Genomic DNA, 27,715 nt, shown 5'->3' on the forward strand with positions numbered 1-27,715 from the left:
ATGAGTCAGAGGAATATATTTGTTCATGCATACATGCTGAGTTTTTATGATAAGAAAAGTAATCACACTCAGACAAGCTTTACCACGCCCCCACATTTTCTTTAATTAAAAATGTCTTTCAATACAATATGTACATCTCTTTGCGTCATATGAATTGATAGAATAATTCAGTACATTACAACATATATATACATACCAATGAGTACAATACAAACCATCGTCAGCCAGAGGCGTGAAATGGTTTTCTGGTCATTTTCAAGTCTGTAACCTCAGGCGGAGGAAACCTGAACACTGAAGTTTTTCTGATGATGCCCAGCACATCTAATGTGTTAGCACCCCCTTCAGTTAGAGCACTGTGTTGTCCAGTGTTGTCCAGTGCTTCTGCTTTGAGTGAGAAAATGCCCTTGTTCATGAAGAAAAAAAAGATGAGAGAGGATGAAATAGACTGAAAAACAGACGAAGAGGACTGTAAGATGTGAAGCCATTTAAATATTTTAGAAGCATAGAAGGAACAAGTTGAGTCAGACAGCAGGATTTTTTCATTTCATATTGCTCTCTATCCAGTCTTTGAAGTTGGCTACACGTGTGTAGACTGTGTAGAGGTCAGGATCGCACTCCCCTTGGTCGTAGCCAAAGCTCACCAGTCCCAGGAGCCTCCACAGCCCTTTGCTCTCCGCCTGTGTTACGCGGAGAGAGGCCTTCTGGTCGTCGCTGGCTTGCTTCTCGGTGAGGGCAGGGAGGACGAGGATTCCCCCCGTGTCAGAGGGACATATGTTAGAGGGCTCATAGTCGGGCTTATGGCTGGCACAGAGCATATTGTCCGTGACGCTGACTGGCACACCGTTACGAGCATACTGCTGCTCACAGGGCACTACGTCGGCGAGGTGAACGAGCCCAACCCTCACCTTCTCATCGGGACCTAAATTTGAATCGGGCAGCGGAGACCAGCCTGTCACAAGCCCTTTCCCAGAGATCACCTCTTCTTCTCCCTGGCTGTGTGAGAGGCAGATGGGCAGGACCTTCACCCCGATCCTCGCTTTGTCCAGTAGCTTGACCACGGCTATATCAGAGTCGAGAATATGGGGGTCGTAGTTTGGATGAACAGCAACGGAGGCCACCTAAAGGAGAAAAAGGATGGACTTACTGTGCAAGTTTGGTTAATAGTGATCATTAAAGGGAATATTTGTAACTTTCAGAAATGCGTGTTAACAGCGACACCTGTGGCCATTAAGTCAACGAAAGTGAGCGTCTGGCTCACACTTGCTCGCTCTATATAGACATGAACGAACATCGCTCAACACAGTGAGGCGACACACGTCAGCTAAAACCACAATATCACTATATTTCACCTGCTTGGCAGTAATGTTAGCTGACCAGACAGAGGTCTCTCCATAAATCAATGCTGATCCTAGTGTTGGCTTTTCCGGAGGCTGAAGCAGTGGGGCTCCGCAGCGAGTAACGTTATCGTCTCCAACCGCAGCCGGAGTGAACAGGGGAGACACCGGCACCCGGTCGGAGACGATAACGTTTCTCGCTGCGGAGCCCCGTCACTTCACAAGAAACCTTTGTTGGTCTGGAGGAGCTGCAGCAGTTATTTCTGCACAAACGTCCATTCACTAGATATTCTCAGACCTAAACTAACTCTTCTGCAGTGTGTAGTTTGCGCGCATGCTTGTGAGGTGGAGCGAGAACGCGCACGTTGTGTGAGTGAAGACAAGCAGGCAGAGGAGCAGCCTGAACAGCGTAGCCACATGCGAGCATGCATGGGACACCGACCCGGTAGATTTATACGTGTAAAAAGTTACAAACAGTCCCTTTAAATGGCAAGATCTCCTACAGCTTACCTTCAGGTCTTGAAGACCTTTACTATCCCTGCTGTCGTCACGGTACTGCTTCCCCACCACCACCTTGATCTCGGCTGCGTCCAGAGGATACACCTTCCCCAGCTCCGTCACACAGTGGGCCGCCACCACCACCCTCTTTTGGTTCACCAGAGCCCCGCTGCACACCAGCTGCCAGTCAGGAGCCTGATCATGGCTGCCAGTTTCTGCTGCAAAAACGTCCCCCCTCAGGGGCCCTGCTGCCTGGCTGTCTGCCTTGGTCACTTTGGTCACCTTGGTCGCGGCTCCGTTGGTGGAGCGGCGGTAGATGGCTGCCAGCCAAGGCCAGTGAGCCTCCGCCGGCCTCTCTGTGTCAAAGGTTGGATGCTTCCCACACACTGCCAAAGAGGAGGTGACGGGATGAGAGGACCAGAGAGGAGAAGACCACAATCAAGAGGAAGGGATGGTAAAGGAATACAGGAGAAAAATTAGACTCACATTGAAGACTGTGTCAACACTAAGTGCTGTGGGACTGTCTTTGATTTGTCTTTCCATTCTGAGGGCTTTTATTTCAAACGTGCAAAGCAGTAACATAGATACTATACATATTAAATACTCAAAAAGACACAAACTTGTTAAATGTGAGAACTCCTAACAGTTAGATTCATTGCATGAAGACTTCTTTCATGAGTTAGAGAAGCCTTAGTGCAATCAAATCATATAGCAATAAAATCTCCACATAGTCCTTAAACATACTGTAGATGGATATCTGTTTTACCTACCCTCTACAACATGTTCATAAAATTCACTATGGTAGATTCAAACATCTTATTCCCGTTATCATCAACCAAGTAATAAATAAACAGACTTTATACATTTTTTTTTTACTTCCGAGCTGCTTTTGCTACATTGTTCCACAATATGGTGAAATGAATCCACCTCCAGGGTTTGTTGACATTGTTATAGATGTGTGGACCAATTTTATTAAAGGTAAACACAGCTCACAGACCCAACACCATTCCAGGTTGGTATTAAGGCAGGCTGTCCACGAAGAGCACACAGCAAATAGTGATTGAAGTGGCTGGCCGAGTGTGTTTTCCTTCCACTCTGAAGGAAATTAAGAACTATTTTAAGATGACTAAGTCTGAAGGCGAAAGTGGACCACTCTGTGTGGAAGAAGTCTCCTTAGCAACGTTATTACATTAATGGGTAGGTAAAGTATGACTGGATCTACACTGCAACAAAGCAGTCCCATCTTCTGTATATGTATGCTTTTTTAGGGCTGTCAAAGTTAATGCGATGACTCGTTAACGCAAATTTGTATTCGATCTTTCGGAGGTTGTAGCGGGCTCAGTTTTAAAGCTAGAGTGAAGATACTGGCATCATATGAAACTAAAAAAAACTAAGGAATCCATTGGTACCAACCATTTCATACTAGCTTACACTAAATCTTGGTGAGGAAAAACTGGCATGGCCATTTTTTAAAGGTGTCCCTTGACCTCTGACCTCAAGATATGTGAATGAAAATGGGTTCTCTGGGTACCCACGAGTCTCCCCTTTACAGACATGCCCACTTTATGATAATCACATGCAGTTTTGGGCAAGTCATAGTCAAGTCAGCACACTGACACACTGACAGCTGTTGTTGCCTGTTGAGCTTGAGATTACCATGTTATGATTTGAGCATATTTCTTATGCTAAATGTACCTGTTAGGGTTTCTGGACAATATTTGTCATTGTTTTGTGGTGTTAACTGATTTACAATAATATATTCACTCAGTGGCCACTTTATTAGGTACACCTGTACAATCTAGTAGGCTACAATCCTGCCATAAAGTTAACTTTTATGATACCTATAATGTTTAGTTTTTTTCACTGTCATAGAGGTGTTAATTCAATCACATGTTTAGCACTGAGGTCATAAATAGTGGTGGTGTTGGACTGCATTATGTTGAGAGGTTTTTCCAATATTCTGCCCCCCCCTCATATAGGGCTGTCCTCGACCAAAGAAATTATTTTTCAACTGATCGATTAAATTAATCGAGAGATCAGTAAGACTGAGTTTCTCCACAAAGAATCACACACTTAAAATCTTGTGTTCGCCAGAGATGTGCTCATAAGTTTCTTGGAAACAAGTCATTCTGCATGAAAAAAGCACAAAAAACGACTAATCGACTAAAGAAATCTCAGTCGACTAAGACCAAAACGACTGACGATTAGTCGTCTAATCTACTAAGATAGGGGCAGCCCTCATTAGTTAATAACACCTCTTAATACAATGTAGTCCAGTACAACTCCACTGCAAACTACAAGCTCAATAATAAACAGATTTCTGACAATGTCAACAAAAGGTAAGAATTTATGGCAGAGCTGTTGCATTGAATTGCAATAGATTGCACAGGTGTACCTAATAAAGTGGCCAGTGAGTGTATATACATACATTTGCATAAATCAAGCATATTTGCCCACTCCTATGTTGATAAGAGTATTAAATACTTGACAAATCTCCCTTTAGGCTAACGTACAGTTGGAACAGATTAAAAAATGTGTAATTAATTTGCGATTAATCACGATTAACTATGGACAATCATGCGATTGATCGCGATTAAGTATTTTTAATTGATTAACAGCCCTAATGCTTTTACATAAACTGTTGTTGCTGCTGCCGATGAAGAAAGTGGAGGGACTGTTGTGTGTGTAGGTTGTCCATTCAATTAGGTCCTGGACGGCGCCTTGTTTAATCAAAGATGCTGATTGCATCTATCTCACAGCTCAGCTGTAAATGTCAGCTATTGGCTTTTGATCTTAGTAGCTTAGGGAAGTTACACTGAGTGGTGAGGAGAGGACTACAGCTGGCCTATGCGATGGGCGAAGATGCTGACAGTGTATTGTTCAATGTCAGCATTTAGAGGTAATATTTGACAAATGTGCTGCTGCATGTGCCCATATTGGACTGTTAATATTGCTTCATTAGATAAATGTGTGTCTGAGTGACCACATCGTAATTTTGTATGTGGGTGTAAATCACTGTATTAAAATCTTTGTCAGTGTGTGTGTGTTCTGTGAGAGTGTTTCCAGACAACTATAGTAGTGCTCTGCTGCCCTCACCTGGCGAACAAGACACATGGCGCCCGCTCCATTTCCCAGTCTTCAAGCAAGTGCGGCGAGAACTGCCAGAGTGTTGGTAGAAGGGAGAGGCACATTCGTACTCTATATGGGCGTAAAGATGGTGGAAGCCCTGGGGCAACTGGGAAAGCACTGGGGGACCTTTAGTTGGTCCGTCAAACTGGAACTGTCGGCCAAACCCAGAGGAGTACAGCTTGTGCACAGGTGTCTTTCTGAGGGGAGAACAGGAGGCCAAGGGTATGCAGACATACCCTTTAGGTTGAGTAAATGTTTTTGGATGTGAGTGCAGAAAAATGTACTGTATGACTTAATTTTTCAGACACTAAATAGCATAATAATATACAGTGCTTATGTATGTACGTTATGTAACATAAAGCGCTGGTAATAAACATACCTGGATGTTGCTTGCGGTGGCAGAACTCTTTGTCTAACCAGCTCTGACACTTTGGGCTCCCGGCATGCTGCAAATAAACACACATTTATGAACACACATACACACACATAACACATGCAATACACACATAACACATGCAATACACACATTACACATGCAATACACACACCAAAGTGCCATCAACATCAGCTGTGATTTGAATGGAGCTACTGTAGCTGGAACAGTGACTCACTGACTGGACCGTGGGGATATATCATATACTTTATGAGGGTATTAGAAGTTAAGTAATGTTGAGTTGGCCCAATTAACAAGCAGAGTGTACACAGGCAGGCAAGTAGGCCATCCAATCATTTTATTCAGGCAGAATGAAATGATTGAGCGGGCTTATTACAGACCTGGGACCGCCACAGATACAGTATTTTTCTTTTCTTTTTTTTGTCAGAGCATTTGATTTATAGGCCCTTTTCACAGCAGCCAGGTATACAGGTGTAATTGATGAAATGAATTATGGTCCCATTCTACTTAGTGTATCACGTCCTTTGCAGTGAGCCAGCATGCACAATACCAGGGCCCTGGCCCATCTAAATGGATCAGGGCCATAATTAATATGGTTATTAATTACACCTGTGTTTGCCTTGCAATCACAGGGGGCCTATTGATTGCTGTCGGGGTGTAAAAATAATTTTTAAAAATTATTACAAACAATGCTTCCAAAATAAATTGGCATCCCCATATCTTTAAAGGAAAAGTTCGATATTTTGGGGAATACACTTATTCGCTTTCTAGGCCAGATGAGAATACTAACACTACTCTCATGTCTGTCGGTTAAACATGAGTCAGTTAGCTCAGCTTAGCATAACGACTGGAAACTGGGGGAAACAGCTAGCCTGGCTCTGTTCGAAGCAAAATCTGCCTACCAGCCCATCTAAAGCTCACCAATTAACTCGTTATATATTTTTTGTTTAGTCCGTACAGAAACTGAGGGGAAAAAAACAACAATTTGAGCTTTAGAGCCAGACTAGCTGTTTTGTCCTGTTTCAGTCTTTTTCCAAAATGTCAAACTATCCAACCAGGTTGAAAAGAAAAACTTTGACTTCTGTATATTCCTAGTGTGACGACCTTCTCCGCCCTGTCTGCCTGTTACTTGGTTTGTCCCTGCAGGTCTCGGAGACGGGCGTGGCAGAGGGTCATCAGTGAAATGGCAGCACCTGGGTTCATCAGCAACACTGACAACACCTTATAAAAAGCCCAGCTGGAGCTCAGTTACTGGTTTCCCCCTCTTCCCTGAGACACCCATTTGATTTGGTGTTGCTGCACCATAAAACATTGCACTTACACCCTTTTTCCACTCATGCACTCACTTATACTGCTGAACTTAGTGGTTCCACATGCTACTGTCAGTTTAAGTTTTCCTCTTGTGTTTTCTTTAAATCAATAAATAATTAAATTGGCTTGGATTGTATGCATCTCCCTCTTTTGTCATGGCCATGCGGGTCTGGTCTGTGACACCATAGCTCTTGAATTCATGAGGAAAGTCGAGCCACAGACAATCTGACCACTTACATTTTGGCAAAGAGCTGAAGAGCATTCGGACCAAAATCTATTAAGAGCTAATTAACATTTAAAACTCCAGACTTTATGGATTATTGTACTGCAATCATCCTATACCCATTAGCATTTAACGTTAGCATTTGTTTAGAATTTTAGAACCCTTTACTTACTAGCCTTTATATCTACATGTCTGATGGCCTTATATAAAGTGAGAAACTCATGACATCTTATTAATGAATAACTAATTTTCTAATAAAACACTGAGTACTGAATGTTTGTACTGAAAAAAACTTAGATGTTATACCTTATTAGGAGGTGGTAACTATTTATCAATGCATTAGATGGATAGTTGGGGTGTTTTGAAGTGGGCTTGTATGAGGTCCTTATTCATAGTATGTGTATTAACTGCAGTAGATGAGGGTCGGCACACACCCAGCTTGGAGAAACCGACAAGAGTACTGACACCGGAGCAAAGCAATATAGTGCTGTGGACGGGGACAGCAGAAAAAATGTATTTTAGCAACCACAAAGAAAGGCTCACCTAAAAGAATTTATATCTGTTTATATGTAACTTTCAGAATATCCTTGTTATTAATGACACCGGTGGCCGTTAAGTGGACTGCAGTCAGCATCCTGTTGTTCGCACTCCGTAGGTGTGAGTGATCATCCTGGGCATCGGCCAAAACAGTGACGTGACGTTACATTACAATCACATATCACTGTTACTATCTTTAATGTCCAATCTCCATGATACTAACTAGCTTGCCATTTGCAAATTACTTCATCAGCTAACGTTGCGAAGCAAAATCGTCCCGAGTCGTTTACATAGAAATCAGTCCACAGGCTGTTATTGGCAACCGAGAAAGTTGAGGACTTTTAAGTTACATTACATTCAGTTCACGCATTGTCAATACAAGCAATTACTACAGGTAAATTGTTACACATAGTACCTTTAAGTGTACGCTATATTTAGAATATTTTCACTGCCTTATCTTGCCATCAGACAGCCCTTTCCTTCTCCTTTCTGGCAGGGAACTGAACTGAAAGTGAGCCTTATCTGTGCTCTCTCCAAAGCCAGCACGCTCAGATGACAAAAACAGTATAGATACATTTCATTTTCGGTTTTGGTTCGCTGTTGGAAAATATTCTAAATATAGCGTACACTTTAACGGATATCAATTTTTTTAGGTGGGTCTTTCTTTTAGGTGGCTAAAATATTTTTTTCTGCAGTCCCCATCCACAGCACTGTATTGCTTTGCTCCGGTGCTGGTACTCTTGTCTGTTTCTTCATGCTGGGGGCGTGCCGATCGTCATCTACTGTAGATAATACACCTACTATGGATAAGTACCTTATACAACCCCACTTCAAAAAACACCCAAACTATACCTTTAACCATCAGACAAAATGCTGTACGTACATGCCTACAGAAATGTCATCTGTAATTAAACAAAGTATAAAAACAAAGTGACCAAACTGATGGGAGTACCTCTGACACAGAGGGGTTGCTGGCCACTCCAGGTACCATTTGGCTGGCAGGTGCGTCGGGCATTACCACTGATAGCATATGATTGGTTACAGAAGAACTCCACTGTTTGAGGCTGCGCCCCGGGCAGCAGCTCGTAGTATCCGTGGTAGAGGCGAGAGAGAGGAGGGCAGCTTCTCTCTGCAGGAGGGGAGCAGACAGATGAAGGTGAAGACCAACAACAAGGGGAGGATTTTCATTTTTTTTTTTTTTTTCTCTTACCGCTGAAGCTTTGGTTGACTTCTTTCTCCTTTTCTTTTTCTTTCTCCTCCCTCTCCAACTCCTCCTTTGTTTTCTCAGCAGAACCTTTCTCTGTCTTGTCCTCTTCAGTTGTTGGTTTTTCCTTTGGTTTTTCCTCTCCTCCCGCTCTGTACATGGTGTACTGTGTAATGTTGACTCTACTGGGAAGGGTTTTCCTCCCTGGGTCTGGGGAACCTATGGTATTATTTTCTCTCTGTGTGTCCTTTGTATCCCGTATAACTGTGTTGTTCTTTGTCATTTCCACTTCAAATATCTCCACTGTGTTTTCACCCTCGTCTATGATGACCGTCCTCACCTTGGTGTCATTAGGGCCGACTTTGTTTGCATCTTTTTTTCCGTTCACCTGCTCCTCTTTTCTTTCCTTCTCTTCTTGCCCTTTGTCTTTTATCACAACTATTTCTGTGATATCTGTTTCCAAGTTTGTGTCTGGGCTGCCTTCTTTTCTCTCAGGAGGCTTTCCGACCTCGGGTTCTTTCTTTTCAACTGTATTCAGGCTGTTGTCTGGGCCTTCACTATCCACTTTATCTTTGCTGCCTCCGGTAGGTTTCTCTGACCCAGTATTTCTCTCCTCTAGCTCTCCTTCATTCCCACCCTCAGACACAGTTTTCTCAGTGAGAGTGTTATTCACTGTGGACACAGAACATAAAGAAAGATCATTACAGAATTGTCAGTCAGCAGCTGATTGTAAATCTTTTTGTTCAAAGTTGGCTTGTCATGCGGAATGGCTCTTGGCACTGACTCATTTTCTGTTTGTACTTTTGTACTCTTTGCACTGACTCTTCCGTTTCAGTTCTAATCCCCATTATTTAAGACACTCTGTCTGACCTTGGGTGCAAACAGGAGGAGTCCCGCTCCAGGTGTTGTTAAGGAGGCATGCTCTCTGGAAGCTCCCGCTGAGCTCAAAGGGCTGGTAGCACAGGTACTGTAGAGCAATGAGGACATCATTGGGTCCATAAACCAAGAAGTGGTCCCCGTGGGTTGGCTTGGGTGGTAAAGTGCAGACTCCTTCCACTGGCGCTGGAGACATGAAAGGGAAAGTCAAGCTTTTAAATGCTGCAAATCGTCCTTTTCCCGCAATCTGCACCATCTCTGGGGCAGTATGTATGGCATCCAGACCCAAGCAAATAACAAACATATGACTTTACCAGATCTCAAAATGACAGAAAACTTTTCCCATCATTATCTTACCGCACTCTGGGGCAGGCGCACTCCAGGTGCCGTCACTCAGGCAGATGGCGGTACGAAACCCCCGCAGCTCGAAGCCACGGTCACAACTGAAAGCGATGCGTGCCCCCGAGTGATGAAACAAACCCTCTGTGGATCCATGGTGGGGCACTGGAGGCCTGTGGCATCCCACCACTGAGTGGAAATACAGGCATGCACGTTTTATTCATGAACACAGGTTGTCTTATTTTCCTTAACTGAATGCTGCATCTTCCAAACTGAGGCGTATATAGGGGATTTAGGAGGCATTTCTAGCATTCCTCAAACATCAGTTTATTGCGCTTCCCGGCTGTAAAAGACCACACAAATAGACCTTCAGTTGTTTTGCAGGTCAAACAGGTAGCACATAAACAGAAATCGCAGCTCTTGGACTCATTACTCTTCATTTACAAATATCCGGAGCTTTAAAAAGCATAGCCTGCTACCTCAGAGGCTCATTAATGAGTAATTTCACCCGTCTTGGTAAAGTACACAGTAAGACTTTCGCGCATGGCTTGTAAATAGATGCAATAAAATAGCTTTAGTCAAACTGTTTAATTTTCCAGTGTTGTAAAAGTGGATTTTATGAAGCGGAGTAGCAGAGATTGGTAATGTGGGATACTGTGTGTTGTGTGACAACCTACTGCAAAATAAAAGTATCCATGTCATAAAAGGGGAAATTATAATTCTTTTGGTATTTTGTGTTGTGCATTTTCTTTGTGAATAATACAGTATTGAGTTTCTATTTTACAGGCAAACTACATATGTGCACGCAAAATGCTGTGGTACCGGACTGCGCCGCCCACAACTGAGCTCACACAAACCCAAACACACATGTTCACACTGTGAGATGATGCCTTAGGAGGTTTTCTGTGTTTTGGACTTTAGCTTGGGTCCAATCCATGAAATGCACTGTCTGCAGTTTTATTGCTCCAAACTAAGGAACCCTCCCTATAATCTGGGCGTTTTGCATTATGCCATTTTCAATGTGAAGTCCCTTAGGGGATGGAGTATGCTCTTTACCAGCCAAAAGAGGAAAATTAAACTGTAGTTGACCTCCTTTGAATATATTTTTTTTAAGTCAAAGCATCCTGGCGTGCTGTGGGCGTCGTTGTATTGCATTTAAATGATCCCTCTTCCACATCAGATTTTGTCCACAGACATAACGAGATGAGTTATTGGGGTGGAATGCAAACATACGACGCATAACGACTCACACTGTAAGTAAATCATCATTCCTTTCGTTAATGCCTCGGAAACTATGCTCAACACTGCACTCCAAAACAGATTAGACTCAAGAATAGATTAAACCGTGCCAGAGAGAGAAAGGAAAATAAATTATTTCCTATCTCGAGTTTCTACAATAATGTGTCAAGGCTCTCTCATACAGAATGAGTTTTAGCTCAGGCTTACAACAGATGACAGGTTGATTATTGAAGACATAAAATACGGCTGCTTATGTCAGGTTCGTACTTAAAATTCTCCAGGCAGAAATGTAGACGACGTTTTCCTCTACAAAATGTCAGACATTAGCGTTATTCCAGCTCTCATCCATTTAAAATTAACAGCTGAGGATTCCTCATGGGAATACAGATGAATGCACACTGTGTGGAAGGAAACTCCTGTCTTTTTTTTTTTACGGGTGGAAAAGCTGGCTCGCGTCATAGAAGTAGAATTGTTTCACCATTCGTTTTATAGACTCGTATTCAGCCTTGAAAATGTCACCACGAGAAAAAAGTGAGTGGGGTTCAGGAGGCCTGTTTCTGCAGGATCTTAAGGGAGGTGTATTGGATATAAAAACACAAGTTAGGGTCCAGACACCCATAAATAACAGACCCTTGTAGGCCAACCACACCCTGATTGAGCAGTACCTCACATCATGAGTGGAGTGGCTCTACCAGTATGTTGTAAATAACTGCAAATGGCCGGACAGATTTAAGGTGGCATATGGTTTGCTGACATTACCAAAAACATAAACACCCCCCAAAAAAACACAGTATTTTTCTCTTCTCCTCATCTTTGATTCTTCCATTTCTTAATCTGTCCACCATTAGTTGGTTCCGTGCTGCTTAATTTAATGCAAATATGTTTTTTAGATGGTCATTTGGATTTGCAGCATAACTGTTGAACTGCTGACTGGCCAAAGCTATAGCTGGGACTACACGGATGGAGAAGGCAGCTGGCCTGAACCAAGTCCAAACCACAGACATCTCCCATGTGACAGTGATTCACCGCCTGCCTCATGGCAGCAACAACAGCAAAAAAAAAGAGAAAGGAAAATGCTTTCAGGAAGAGGTCAATTCTTGCTAATTTTGTTGTAACTAGGTGTGTCTGATTTCATATGAAAATTACAAAAATAACGTATGCGTCAATACAGTAAGACACGTCTTTCAGATGCCTGGGGAGATGGAAAATTCAAGTCATGCCTACAGAATGAGACTGATTTATCCTTTCCTGTGATTACAACTTGTCGGCATTTTTCTTTCCTCACTACCATATTCCCCCAGAAAACCATGAAATATCAGCATTTTTCAAGCGTGATCACACTACAGAGGCTTCAGTTATGTTACAGACTCACCATTTTCACACCTCCTGCCTGTGTAGCCAGCCAGACAGGCACAGTGGTAAGTGTAAGAGGTGTCCAGGATACAAGTCCCATCATGTAGGCAAGGAGAAGAGCTGCAAGCTGTAAACACACAAGTGTGTGACATTAGGGTACGAGAGATGAGAAGAGAAGAAATGTTGTATTTATTTGCAGTATAACGATGCAATCCGTGTGCCAAAAGGAATGGCTCCCACACCGAGCTACATCAAGGGATTCCTATTCGAAGCTGGTACCATTTAAATGTCATCTTTACTTTCCATTTCTAAACGTGTGTGGGCATTTCCACACAGAAAGCCTCTGTTTACTTTTACTAGATCTGGCTTAGCCGCTGGTAACGTATGCATCTGTGAGTGTGTGCGTCTGCACTTTTAGACCTTGAGAATGAGGACATTTCTGGAAAGAGAAGACATTTTGGTCAGTCCTGACTTTCTCATTGGGCTGTTATGAAGGTTTTTCTGAAACGTGTAGGTGTCAGTCACGCACTGTTAAAGCCTTTTTATTACACACTTGGACTGTGACTTCCTTGGAAACTTCTTTCTTGTTTACATTTGTTGTGGCCCATTACTCTAAAGAGCCCCTTTTGTTCATTGAGTCTGACTTTACAAATGACTTATTATTTATTGTCTATAAAGCACGGACAGACAGTTGGGTGCTGTTATTGGGACTTTTAGGACTTGGTTTTGGGTGTACGGTTTAAATTACCCTTAGAATAAGGGGTTAGGATTTAGGGTGGGGAATGCTTTATCACACAAATGGTCCTCAAATGTGCACCCAATTCAACTGTTATTGGGCCATTAAATGTGCGTTATCGCTCGCTATAAGCATCATAGATTTGGGTCAGTAGGGGCCTACTACACCTACTACATTTTGAAAGTAAAAGCTAAACTTAAAGCAACACGTTCGAAAACGAAAACTGTGAGAAATGTCACGTTTTGAACACAAACAAAACAAATTGTATAGGTTTAGGCAACAAAACTACAACTTCTTTAGTTGAGTTTAGGGTTAAAGATTGTGCTTTGGTTTAAAATAATATGTTTCAAAAGTGAAACTTCACACTTGTGAACAAAAAGACAACTATATGTTGTTGGTTTCTCATGGGATGCAAACCCCAGTCTCCTGGGTGAAAGTCCTGTGTTTTTTGAACCATTGCCCCCCCACCTCTCCATGTTTCACGCTGTCTATACTACGCTATACGCTCGTGTCATAATCACTACGGTCACCAGAGGTCGCTGTCTTTTATTCCTTCTTTCGGTGATCTACCATGTGAATAGATGACAAAAGCTACTAGTGGGTGAAGCAGGGCCCTACTGACCCACATCTATGAGGCCACTGATAACGTCCCATTTAATTACCTGATAACAGTCTAATCGGCTGTCAAAGTATAGAAGTAGATTATTAATAGTACATAAATATAAATAGTGGTAGTAGTTCTTTTGTTATTGTCATTAAATGACACTGGTATTTAACCTACCCGAGTTCTCCTGGAAAGTTGCGAAGAATCCGTCAAAATTCTTGTAGCCATCAGACACAAAGAGGATGTGCAGACTGTTGCCAGAGCTGTGCACCGGGGCCGGTCTGTTGTTTCCACAGACTCGAGCGATAACACGCGAGTTGATGCTGTCGCCATCTCGGACCTCCACGTAGTCATAACGACAAGAATGTTCGAACTCTAGACTCACCATCATGAACCTGTTCGTAAGAGGATGAGTGTAAAAAAAACAAAAAAAAAAACAGAAAGCAGTAAGTGTCTGATGAAGAAACATTAACATATTGCTAAAACGGTTTTTAAGAAGATTTTCAAAATAAAATGTTACAAAACTAAACTATCCCTTATTGGACATTATATTTACTGTTACCTTGACACGTTTTATGGATATGATGGTGACATGAAGCAAAGTTTGTGTTGTGTTTCTGCTATATCTGTGTTACCCTGGATTATGAGAGCACCTGTGTTCCCTGGAAGCGCCACACCAGCTGGCATCATGGAACCAAAGCTTTAAAAACTTCAGCCAGGAAACAACTAATGAACAGTAATCATAGCTACTCAATACATTAAAGGTGATTTGCCCCACTATTACATAGCTTACTGCTATTAATGGTGTGTGAAATGAGTTCCATTTTAAGCAGGTACCACAGCAGTTAAAGATATAAATTTATGTTTTATAGTTTTTTTTAATGCAACCAAGATTTAAGGGAGAGAAGTTGTACGTGGCAGTAAAAAATGAAAGGAAAGGAGTAAGCTGAGATCATAACTAAAAAAAGTATCTAAGTAAGACCACATTATTACTGTATGCACCAACTTTGTACCAATATATATATATGAGCTAAGATTAAATATTTGAGATAAAGCACAGTAATTGCTGACACTTGGCAGCAACAATTAAACAGCACATCAAGAAACCAAAGCCTATCATTGGTTTTGTGGCTTTGGCGGATTTTAGAGACATCTTAAGAATTTTTCACCCTTATATTAAATGTTTATCTTCTAACAGTAATTATGTGCCTATTCAGCATTTTTAAGTACACATATAAATGCCACAACATTTATATAATTAGCAATAAGTACTGCTGATAAATAGCAAACCCATCCCAGTCTAATTTAGGATCTCGTTATTTCAGATCAGCAGCTATTAAATGGCTATGAAATATATCCATGAATGCTGAACAAACATGTTGATTGCACAACATTATTTCCAAAACAAGCGGTACAACTGGTGATTATTGGTATGGAAGTTCTAGGTAATGTTTCCAAAACACACTTTGTGTGCTACATCACACAACATCAGGACATCCAGAAGGAGCGGCTCTAGGGCTTGTTTAAAATGGGAATTTACGTGAGTATAATAGCTGTTAGGAGGAACTTTACATACACTTTCAATTCATGAGCTGTTTGATTCAGTTGCAGTCAGAGTGTGACATTGAGAGGACGCCAGCTGGATTAGGAAAAACACAAAGGAGTCTCCTTTCCCCTTCTCGGTGACTTCAGATGTAATCTCCTCGGCCTAACGTTGGAACGGACATGAATGACTGATGAAGTTTATACAAAGCACTGGCTTACTCCCAGATCTTCTAATTTTACCCTTCATCATCACAGACCCTTGGGTCAGGGAAGCATAGACTAATAAGATAAACAGTGATGCTAAATGTTAGCCCACAGCATCTCCCAACAATTAATGCCAGTTGTAATTCATTAAATATGTTGTCTGTGATGTGAGTGTATACTGAGAGTCACGGTAGTTAAAGAAATACAGGAAAACCTTAATTCCCCAGTCACTCAGGCACAACACACAACTTTCCATTAGTTTTTCTCTGAGCACAACAGCTCTGTTTAATTCAGGGGTTTTGTTGGATTTAAGAAGTATATATATATAATATGACATATAAATATTAGTCATATCTATATTGATGCTGTTGTTGTTGAATGTAATGCAACAAACCATTTCCGTATGTACGGCATGCACAGCCTAAATCTAACTGTATGGAGCTTCTGTTCTGCTAAAACCCTGGACGAATGCTCGCCTGTAAAATGCTGTATGCGTAATGGAGAAAATGACAGGAATAAAAAGTTATCACAGGACTGAAAAGCAATAACTTTCCTGAAAGAAAAAGAGGGTGTCGTAATTTCCAAACTTTGCTGTAGACTTGCCATCCGTCCAGGACATACGTCTTGCAGAAATATCTGAACTGAGTGGAAATTTGACTTAAGCAGGTCAGCCGTTAATAACTTCTACAGATGGACAATGAAGAGCCCAGAAGTGATGCTGTAATGCCGGATGAAACTGAGGCGATTTAGACTCTATTGCTACAAAAGTTTGCAAAATACTTCTGTTTCCAACAGCCACATATTTATTTGTAAGTTTCGGCCATTACAGTATATCCACGTCAGCTATTATTTGTTCACCTGTCAGCTATGTAACCCTCTCCATTAGAGGGATTCTACATTTGAAAGTAGTTCCAATGAAAACTGTTGACAGGGAAGTATGTGGATTATTAAGAGTAATAAGAGAACTAGTGCACCATTTCTGAGAAGCACTTTGCTGTTGAATCTTTTCATGTAATTCTTGGCCACGGACCACCACTTTGGTCCAGACTGAAATATCTCAACAGCTTTTGGATTGCCATGAAAGTTTATAGCCTTCAGACATTTTTGGTCCCCAATTTTAATTTGTCCAAGTTGTGTCTGGTTTATGATGAGACCTAATGATCAGCCTAAGCTCTACTGTTTAGTGCTGTGATCCAGTGGGTCTGAAAAGTGAAGCCAATGCTGAAGTGCCTTAAATTTGCATTCATTCTAATAGCCAGCAGGGGGCGACTCCTCTGGTTGCAAAAAGAAGTCTGATTCTATAGAAGTGTATGAGAAAATTACCCTACTTCTCACTTGATTTATTACCTCAGTAAACATTATAAACATGAGTTTATGGTCTCAATCGCTAGTTTCAAGTCTTCTTCAATACAGCATGATGTTCATTTAGTAAATTATGGTCCCATTTAGAGTCAAATAGACCATAAAGCAGGGGATGCTTTAGGGCGTGGCTACCTTGTGATTGACAGGTCGCTACCATAGCGTTGATGCTTCAAACGGCAGTCAACAAACCGAATGGGTGACGTCACGGTAACTACATCCACTTCTTATATATACAGTCTATAGTTTGTAGCCTACAGACTTTTGTAGTCCCCAGTTCTAACTTGTCCAAGTTGTGTCTGGTATTATGATGAAATCTTATGACATTCCCATAAACCTAAGCTGTACAGATTAATGGTAATGTTAGCGTGCGAGCACTAGATCGTGAACATGGTAAACATTATGCCTGCTATATGTCAGCATGTTAGCATTGACATCATGAGTTTTATGTTTCAAATTGTATCAAACCTGTAGTTTTACCCATCATGCTTTGTGATAGAAAAAATCAACTATTATCAGTGAATATTATCACTAACCTTCCTGATGTAACCTAACTGGTGTGCTCTGATGACACAGGTAGGTAAATGAGGACCATTGAACAACTCTAGTAGCAGAAGGTTTATAGTCTCACCTGAGCTCTATAGTAAAGGGACGATCCACCTGGATGGTCCACTCACAGCGAGCATTGTTGGGGTAGCTCTCGAGCACCAGGTGGCCCTGCCGTTTACGGATCACTCCTCCGCACTCTGGAAAACACATGGGAAAGAGTTGTATTTTGGAAAGTTGGTGCTCTTTAAATTTCAGTGGCAGTTAATTACAGCTTAATTGTTATTTTTGAGGGTCTACATTCAGCTGCTTTGGTTTCCGTTCAAACCGAAAGCAATTACATTTGAGTTTCCAAAGCCACAACATGACGAAACGTAAACACAATATGCACAGGGGCAACAAGGCATTCAGCAGCCTTTCCAGGTTCTGCTTTTAATTAAATGCCTGTTTGTTGTGCGCCTTGGCAGAATATTTGCATATTGAGAAAGCCATAGTCAGTGTCCAAATGTTACATATTAAATTGTTTTATGGGATTCCCAATTGTTGACTCCGACTTGTCATTCAGCTCCTAACGGAAAACCTCCTGGGCAATATGGCAGCATTCCAAGCTGGCATAGTTATCCCAGATGAGGATAAATCAGCAGGGAAGGAATGAACACATGTACATGGTATTCATTTCACTGACAGAATAAAAAAAAACATTTATAGCAAAGCCCCGTAGGATCCGCTAATTGGGAGAATGATGAGACTTACTCATGCAATCTCCACCGGACCAGCCAGGCCGACACTCGGCGCAGTATTTGCCAGTAATGAAGAAGTCATCCCTTGGGCCCCATGTCCCATTGTTACAGCGCTTACAGTTCTCAAATATACTGCAACCTGAAAGAGAGAGAGAGACAGAAACAAAATTACAGTAAAGTAATTAAAGAGTCAGGCTGACGAGGTCTTTTAAAAGGGTTATTATTGTTTGTCAGAATCTGGAACACTTTCCCCAAACGGCGTGAGCCGTGTCACCCGCATTCATCTGACCCCTGCAATGTTTTCCTTTAAATATGCTAAACTCATTAAGCATGTCTTTAACTACAACAGAGCACACAAACATATTAGTGCCTCCTGAAATAGAAATGTGGAGAAAACCCCCTGAAATGACTTCATGGGAGGATGGATTTTCACTTAAGAGACCGCTCCGTCCACGTGGGACTGAAGAGCAACATCTGACCTAAATACATGTATGAATTTTAACAAAAAAAATGGGCTGTATATGCACACAGAGGCTTCACACATTTTTGTGTTTAAGAGTAAAATGTGATTTACAAGACAGGTATCCCTTAAATTCAGAACAGCTGTTTTTTTTTTTTTCCCCTAAAAGGAAAACACGCGTACGTTCAAGCTGTGAAGGAAACATAACATGGCATATAGGAAAATAACGTGAAGAAAGCAAGAGTTTGGATGCACATGTGTGCAGACATCCCCAAGTGATTATATTCTCACGTATACACGCACCTGTATTTCTTACACAGACAATGATACGCTCATCTCTGAGTACAAGAAAAATGGTCTTGTAGTTGACCTAGAAACAAATTAGATCCGACACAAATATTTCCAGGCTTTCTGTCATATTGTTTGTAACGCTACAGTGCAAACAGCTGTGCGGTTGATCGACATCATTTGCAAAAACTGCACTGCAAATATTAGAGAGAGACTTGGAGATGGAGATTTATGGGCTGACTGGAATCAGCAGACTTTACAAAGAGAATGCCAACTTTTTTATTCTGGTCAACGTTTTAAGAGTTTGCAACATCTCATATAATTGAAGCACTCATTCAAATACTTGCAGGGGTTTCTACCTGGATGGATAATGCAGGGGTCACACTCGTTGATGGCGTTGCGGCAGCAGGGCACCGCGTAGCCCACCGGCTTCCCCTGAATGGGACATTTACAGCGGATCACGTCGTACTCGCAGCAGCCTCTGCACATCACGTTCCACTCTGGGCCCGGGCAGTGGTTGTACAAATACCTGTAATCTAGATGAGAAAACATGTCAGGGTCACTCAAACAAGCAAAGCAGGGAATATGTGTTTTTGTAAGCATCATTATGTGAAGAGGAAGATGAGTCAAACATGGAGAAAAGTAATGATTGGCCTTGTGGGGGAAATGTGAGCAGACACGGGTTATGGTCAGGAGAAGCCGTGGAAGGATTCTGGTGAGTTCAGTGTTTATGCTCTGCACTGGCTCTCTGGTTATTTCCACTGCCATATGGTTGGAAGCTCCTTTTTTAGAGAGACCGCAAGTCACTCTGTTCCTCTGTGTGTTCTCATACTAGATTACATCAGACAACAGGCCACAATGGAAGAGTCACTGTGACACAAAACAGAATCAAATTAATAAGAAAGTGCTTCTTCTTTGTAAAGTTTTCACCCAATAAACGCAATGTTTAATTGGACTGGAAACCAGCCATTCAAGGACCTTTTGTGCCAGAGTGGTTATTATGTAACAGTGGATTTAAAAAGCTGAGACAGACAAGTGGAAATTCTCTTGTGGCAGATGTGGATGGAGAACTAACAGAAGCTGCACTTTAAACTTGGCACGACGCTGGCGCAGCGTTTTATACGTGCCCTCCTCCTCCCAGCCCTGCAATCATAAGAACTTCCCTGAACCCTCCAACCATTTATTCTCCCTGATGCTCCCCCGCCTAAAAACACACACGTTTTTATTTGTAGTGCCATAGCTGCACACTAAGCCTATTTGTTGTTCATATGAGTTTTGTGAAACCAAGACGACACAGGTACACGAAAACAGACGTGATTCATCTCTTAGCGGTTGTTTGCAGACGGTCAACTGGAGAGGAGAAGCATAGATGTCTAGGAATGCTGCGAGTCGTCCACTGCTGCCCTTCCACGTTAATGATATCGTAAATTGTATCTCAGTCGAACCACAATCTGGCCTTCTCCTCAGCCAGCTCTCCTAGCAGACACAGTGAGCTATGACAAACACACTGACCATTAATCAGACAGAAAGTAGGTTGTGCAATAACACTGGTTCAACTTGAATGTGAGTTTCTTTTGAGGACGGATTTCGTGCTTTATGAAGCTGTCGTTTAGCCGTTTTATGATTCCCTGTCAGTTTCTAGGGTCATTATTTATTGTTTTGATAACGTGGGCTCAGCTGAATTTGTGTGAAGCGTGTTCAGCAAGCCAGTCACCACACGGGGTCGGTCCTCTCTCTTTGCGGCATGGCGTGCGATTGAGGACTATGATTTAATGTCATGCAAATGTTTTTTTGATCCATGGCGCCCAAACACGCCTGTCCATTACGCAACGCCCACGCTGTCACACGAACCGCCAGTGTTCTTGTGGTAAAATATAACGTAAACATACAACGCCTGAGCTTTGTCTTTTAATCATAACTGACGCTCTTGCATCGTCTTGTTCTGTTTAGCGCGGTTTGCCTCCCTGAGACAAAAAAGGAAAAGCTCATAGTTTCTGCTGAGAGTGTCATACTTGTGGATTTCTTTTGACCATGCGTGTGAGAACCACAAACATCCATGGCATGGGCATGGTCTGCGTGTTCAGAGAGATGTCTGTTGAGACAAGGAGAGGACATTGTGCAAAGAGCTGGGATTATGCACCGTACTGTGAGTCAAGTATACTGTATGCATTATGACAATGGCACAGCAAGTAGCAACCTGCAACACAGTCTGTTATTCTCCTCAATATATTTATGTAAAATCAATTTTAAAAAAGTCTAGCCCATGCTTTTATTAGTACTCCACTAGTTTAGCATTGCTCTCTATAACATTGTCAGACTCACGATGGGCAGTTAAAAAATAAGATGAAAATCAATACAGCAGAACCAGAGATATCGTCTATTTTATTCCACACATTCTTCCTCTTTGTCAAAACTTGGCACCTTCAATACCCACAATGCAACTTGACCAAAAAAGGTTCGGTCAGGGATTCGGTTGTGTTATTCTAGTGGTGTCTCGAGCCACTAGCCTCAAGCAGAGATGAGGAGCAGGTTACACAGAGGTCTGGTAAACTCACTACTTCGTAACTCCACACGACCAGACTTTTATTTTTTTTCCATTTTCAAACTTGTAGTCTCAAATTGCCTCAAGTGACATCTCTTGAGGCAATTTATCAGATTTCGCGCAGCTCCCTCTGGAGCCACAAAAGGCTTTATGCAATATTTTTTCACATATGAAGGAGTGCTCCCCACCACCTGTTAACAAATCATGCAGAATTTGGAAGAAATGATGTAGCCTGTTGAAGCTGCTAATTGTTTGATTACAGTAGCCCAGGAGTCGATCCAAACTCTGGTCTGCTTTCACTCACATGCATTAAAAAGGCAGTTGGATATTTTCAACGGTTACATTTTACAATAAGGAACACAAAAATGTGAGTAGTTACCAGGGAACAAATGAGGAACTAACTGCTAGTGAACCATTAGTTAATGAGTAACTCCTAATCAGATTGTATCGATTAGCTAATGATTAGTTAATTATTGATTAATTGAAAAACGAGAGAGGAACAAATATGGAATTGTTAATGAGTACTTCTCTAATAATTCCTGATGGAGGACTAAATAGTAGATAATGATGAGTTACTAGAGAACAGACTGGGAGATCCTATATTAATGAGTCATTAAGTAGTGATTAGTTCATGAATATATGTGACTTGATCATACTGAACACTTTCATGAGTTGTTCCTGATGTACTCTGAATCAGCTGCTGAGCGCCACAAAACTAATAACGACTTAATTACTGATTACTTAAACATTACGTTACTGTTTTGTGTTAATGATTCATCAATTATCAAGTCGTTGCTTATTTGTTCCTCAATCGTTTCTCAATTAACTAATCATTAGCTAATCTATACAATTTGATTAGGACTACTCATTAACTAATGGTTCACTGGCAGTTCGCTCTTCATTTGTTCCCTGCTAACTACTCACATTTTTGTGTCCCTTATTGTAAAGTGTTACCTTACCTTACCTCAACAACTACGACTGTTGTTATGACTGCAGTATGACCCAGATTACATAAATCAGAGGCTGGGAATTGTCAAACAAGAGAGGATGGACTTAGGCCATTATCGTCCACCACATCACTCGCCAATTGCAATGAGTAACCGTGCTGGATGAAAACAGTGTTTAAAAGGTGTGATGTCTACCACATGGGGACTGAGAGGTGTTGACACTGGCTCCTCTACCATATGGGACAGCTTTTTTTGCTTCTTTGCTGAGGTTTGTAAAGGACGGCCGCCGGCCGGAGAGACTGTGTGAAATCTGATTTATGGGACATAAACCTGAAAGGGTCAAAAAGACTTTATGAGCTGGTCTGGTTATGTCATTACATGGGTCACTGCTGTGTGTCTTGTCCTCAGATAGAGAATTGACATCCTGTGGTTGTAACTGCCCTCAGTGCACTGAAGAAGAACAGATCTGTATGTGTCAACTATAGGGTTGGAAATTCATCTTCTGTCTCACCTCTCAGACAGTGACATGCAATAGCATGCATTCATGATAGGATTAGTTTCCAGATTCCCACTAGCTGTTTTCTTAATGCTCCTCCTTGAGGTAAATAAACACAGGCAGCAGCATTTTCAGTGTTTATTTTGCTGTGAACGGATTCAGTTTGCTGACCTCCAGCTCTGTTGATAAGGCTGTTATGTTTTTCCCTGAAGCATGACTCCGAGGGTTTCTACCCGAGTGCTGGACGCATGCCGGAATGCATCTTTATTATTTCTTTCTGGAAGGCTATCCCCTCTCCTTAATAGGTGTTTACTGATTTACAACACTTGAGATCATTTTTACATAACTTCTCTCTGGCTCGCGTCCCGGCAAATTTCAATTTACTCGTGTTGGTGATAAGCTTACTGCCTTGTAAAAATTAGGAAGGTCTGAACAGCTGTGGAAGTGCACGTGTACAGGAGTAAGCCTATAGCGAGTGGGCGTTTGTGTACATGTATGAGCTGGCCTTCAGTGTTTGGGCTTTAATGAAATTATTTTTGGACACAATGTATGTTTTGCAAGCATGTGAAGATGAAAATGTCACTCCATTTATCATTATGTTCCCAGGCCTGTAATTTAAGTCAACACTGTGGTTGTGCTGTTTGCCCCTGGCTAATGTGTATTTAATCACAAACTGGAAGTGATGACAGTTGTCAGACAGATACCATAAACAGGTGTGCATCCTATAACAAAGGTTGCTTTCTCATTGTGCCTCATGGCTGTGTAGACTAGCACCCATACCATCCAACCTGTCTGATATTTATGTGTTTTGGTATAGTGTCTAAATATTTCCCCAGCACACACATAACTAGTATCGCGTGTGTGAAAGAAGACGCTGGCACCGAGCCATAGAAACACAATTTAACAGCAGATCACAAAGGTTTTTTCCCCCCCTCAGTCCTGCAGTGTATTGTTTGGCTCTTCTGGTCTAATGTTGCTGTGGTCTCTGCTTTTTTTCCATTCCAGATGTTGAACTCCTGTGTACTCCTCGACATGTCAAGAAGCGATAGAAATAAAAATAGCAGTAACACGGTCGGGCATCATGACAGACGCCTGGTTCAGACCTCTGTGTGTCACAAAGCACTCCCACCCAATCAGAAGCTCCACAGGACCGTGTTGTTAGCCGGCATGTCCCAGCTGCTTGTCTTTGATGTGGATCCAGACACTGACATCATTATTACCGGGGGCAGAAAAGATGTGGTCACGGAAATTCCCGCGAGTCCTGCGTGACCTCGCGTCTGACTTTACTGACCCTGCTGGCTCGCTAACCTCCACAGCAAACCCCTGACTTCTGCCAAGAAACGATAAAATGTACATGTTATTGTTCAGTTTTATACAATATATGCATATAACTGTTCCACAACCCATAGAAAACCAGCATTACTGATACATGGATACACACAAAATGTGCTGCCGGTGCTGAATTTGACCTCACAAGCGACTCATAAGCCTGCGTCAGCTCCGAAAACTGTGCCATCATTTTCTGGAAGCAACATCCTCCGTACTAAATAAAAACCCAAGGTCAGTATTTGCTGTAATTCTGCATCAGCATCGACTTTAGCCAAGGTTCACAAAGTGCATCCTCCAGAGTGTCAAATAACTTGTATAACTGAGTTCTAATCTGATATAAAATGTCTTAAGAAATGCAGCTGGGAACATTGCTTTCTGTGGCCTTTAAACCAGTTATTACAGTTTGTCTTTTTCTTACTCACTTCCCAGAAACTGTATCTTATCAGTCTTGTCTTGCAACACACGGCTATCATAGCTAAGCTATTTTTAACTCACAATGTGGAGACAGTCATAGCGGAGCCCAGTGAGAAGATGGGTTCAAATTGCTTATCAAATGCAGCACAATGCTGTGGCTGTGTCACCTATGTTGGACACGTAGTATCTCTATTCTGCTGGTTTGACTAAGTAGCAGTTCAATACTTTGGGAAATATGCTTCTTCGCTTTCTTGGCGAGAGTAAGAGACGATTGATATCACTCTGGCCTGTGAGTGGTATCAATCTTCTCGAATAGTCATATTTTCCGTTAACGTTCAGCTCACCGAAATTCCAAAAAGCATATTTCCTCACTTACCCCTAGTGGCATCTAGCAATGCAGACAGTATCAGTTTTATTTGACCATGCTGCTCGCCACAACATCATGAAGTCATACTTGTTTCTTGCCACAATTAAGTGAGAACTCATGTCAGGATGTGTTCCCTGTGAAGAGAATGACAGGTTACAGTATATGTATATCCAGTGAATGAATAGTTTCCTCCTGACAAATTGGTGCTTCTTTTACTCTGATGTATCATGGAAAAAGAGTTGTTTTTATAACAGCTGTGAGTGCACGTGCTGTGCATGTACTGTATGTGCGAATTCCTCCTCGCCTACTGCCCACAGCAGCTGTCTGGTATTTTGAGGTTGGAGTGATTTTTGCTATCATGGAACAGGGGAAACTCCCAGGGGAGCTCTGCGGGTCATTGCGTATCTGAATGTAGCCCGATCCCAGTGGTCATCCTGCAGATTTGCTTTAAATAAACTTCCCTCCGCTAGGAAACCACAAACCCGATGGAATATCCTCTTGCTCTACTACCCACTTTGGTGAAATGGTATGAACACACACACACACCAATATGTAGGTCAAACAGGAGTCTGGGATGTGCACATTTGTTTTCAGCGTTTCAACTTGGAATGAACTCTTGAGTCTGATATGACACTATTCCAATCAGAGGCTTTTGTTTTTCTTCTTATAACTTATATTCTGTGCCAAGTATTTCTCTTTCTTCAATGCGATGTGATTTTTACATGTGCTAGCCTTGGTCTTTGTTTCCTCCAGTAGCCATGGCAACTTCCCAGTGGACCTTAGCTAAACACACTATAAAGAGAGTGTGCCAGAACAACAGCACTTCTCTGGAATCAGGTGGGAGGAGGATTCTAAACAGGAAGATGAAAAATGCCTCAGTAGGGACACCAAAACATGCACAACACACACACACACGTAAACAGACGTCCACAAAGTCAGGATTTGTATGTAAACACCAGCTTTGCTTTAAGAAAAGGAAACTATTTTAGATTGCTCAACAGAAAAAAACAAAAACTCACCAATCATCAGCTGATAAAGCACGGAAATGAAACAAGCCGTGCCGAGAGTGACTCAGCTGACAACAACATAAGTAGGCGAATCTGCCAGAGAGAACTCTCTTAGTCACTGAAGCTTAACACAGCTGAGCTCTGCCCATCCCTTCACCACAATCACAAACATTACATATTTTACCACCTTGTAACCGTGTTGATGAGGAATCAGGCAGAGGGCAGAGGTTTGGTTAGGAGCCCTGGAGACGGTGTACTGTATGGTATACACATCACCACAGCCAGCGTGATTGACTCAAACGTGACTCATGTCTTCCTGTTGCCAGTTCAAGTGGTCACCCAGAGGTAAACAGGCAGAGACGCAGACTTTAGCATTTAAAGGGAAGCTCTCACACAAAAGGGAACGCGTGCCAAGATTCAACACCCCCATCAGGAGTCCAACCGCCCTCACTTTACCTCAAGGAATGTGTGGCCACATCCAACTGTTATACTTCTTCTATTATACAGAAGAGCAGAAAAACAAAATTCTCACTTTCATTTCACACAAAGAACATCTGCAATGAGTAGTCTTTTTTTAATGGGACAATAAACAAACCCACATAAAGGACAATATTATCCCTCATTCTTTCAAAACAAGAGTTGTAAAGTCAAAGATTGCACAAACTTGTCAGTGTCGCTTTCCTTTGCAGCCTCCTTTAAAAAAAAAAGAAAAAAAGCTGGATTTCTACATCACTGTCTCTTCTTTTACAAGCCTTTGCTGAGCGCTGTTGTGCTCTTAAAGCTTAGCAGGGAAGAGGCTGATGGAGATAGTTGCTGATGCCGGCTTTTTGAGAACAAAGAACATAAACCAAGAGTGCTGTGCCAAAATAATAGAGACGGGGAGAGAAAGAGAAGCAGTGAAGGAGAAAGTCTTTGCCAGTCAGTCTCTTACCGTAGGGCCAGGCTGTCCCTTGAGGTAAGGAGATGAAGAGGGAGATGAGGAGGAACCAGCCCTCCTTCCAAGAGATACAGATGCCAGTCCAGGGGATTGTGCGGGTGCCCCCGTGGGTTTGCCCCAGCTGCAGTCCCCGTCCCGCAGACAGCATGCTGCAGTCTGGAACTCTGTTTACTTTCTGAACTCAGCTGACATCACCTTCTCTTGGCCCTTCAGTCCTTCCCTCCCCCTCCCTCCATTTCTCCCTCTCTCTCTCTCTCTCTCTCTTTTTCTTTCTCCCTCCTTTTCTTTCTCTCTCAGTTTCTCTCTCTGTCTCGCTTCTCGTTTGGCTTCAGGTTACAGCCCAGCCTCGCTAAAAGGAGTTCCACTTGCAAGTGGTCTCCCAAAAAACTCCCCTCTCTCTCTGCTCGGAGGACGACGTCACTGGTCTTGAATAAATGCAGGCTCCACCGTTATGCTTAACTCATTATGGAGTCACACACACACACACACACACACACACACACACACACACGCACACACACTCACACACATGCACATACACACTGAGGTGAAGCACAACCGCTGACAACCAGTTTATGTTCTACACTATGTGCCTGACACACTGACAAAAGACCAATGATGTGGTGATAGGATTTATGTCTGTTTCACTGCTTATGTGTTCATGTCTAAACAATCTTGAGGTCAGTGTGATTCAAGTTCACACGTGGCTAAGATTGACAACAGCAGCTGTGCGTACTCTTAGAGAGCAGTGTGTGTG

General features: G+C 42.2%; 1 protein-coding gene and 1 long non-coding RNA gene across 2 annotated transcripts in view; both read right to left on the minus strand.

Moving 5' to 3' along the window:
• Positions 1-27,715, minus strand: part of LOC119486577 — a 341,860-nt gene that overhangs the window by 137,616 nt on the left and 176,529 nt on the right. The gene's annotated exons all lie outside the window — the stretch shown is intronic.
• pamr1 (peptidase domain containing associated with muscle regeneration 1) lies at positions 79-27,254 on the minus strand. Its single transcript, XM_037766749.1, has 14 exons — positions 26,953-27,254; positions 19,279-19,455; positions 18,185-18,310; positions 17,517-17,631; positions 13,955-14,172; positions 12,457-12,564; positions 9,864-10,034; positions 9,501-9,692; positions 8,637-9,302; positions 8,379-8,555; positions 5,341-5,407; positions 4,929-5,158; positions 1,845-2,218; positions 79-1,118 (listed from the first exon to the last, which is right to left on the minus strand). The coding sequence occupies exons 1-14, from the start codon at positions 27,104-27,106 to the stop codon at positions 540-542; spliced, it is 3,354 nt and encodes a 1,117-aa protein (XP_037622677.1). The 5' UTR covers positions 27,107-27,254; the 3' UTR covers positions 79-539.

The sequence above is a fragment of the Sebastes umbrosus genome, chromosome 4, assembly GCF_015220745.1.
Source record: "Sebastes umbrosus isolate fSebUmb1 chromosome 4, fSebUmb1.pri, whole genome shotgun sequence".
NCBI classification, from domain to species: Eukaryota; Metazoa; Chordata; class Actinopteri; order Perciformes; family Sebastidae; genus Sebastes; species Sebastes umbrosus.

Bases quoted from the DNA above. Each gene is read 5' to 3' on its own strand.
- pamr1 (XM_037766749.1), bottom strand. From the start codon at position 27,106: ATGCTGTCTGCGGGACGGGGACTGCAGCTGGGGCAAACCCACGGGGGC. The intron at 9,303-9,500 runs GTCAGACAGAGT...CTGTGTCCACAG, and splicing joins TCCTCCTGTTTGCACCCAAG to TGAATAACACTCTCACTGAG. The intron at 2,219-4,928 runs GTGAGGGCAGCA...CCTCTTTGGCAG, and splicing joins CCATGTGTCTTGTTCGCCAG to TGTGTGGGAAGCATCCAACC.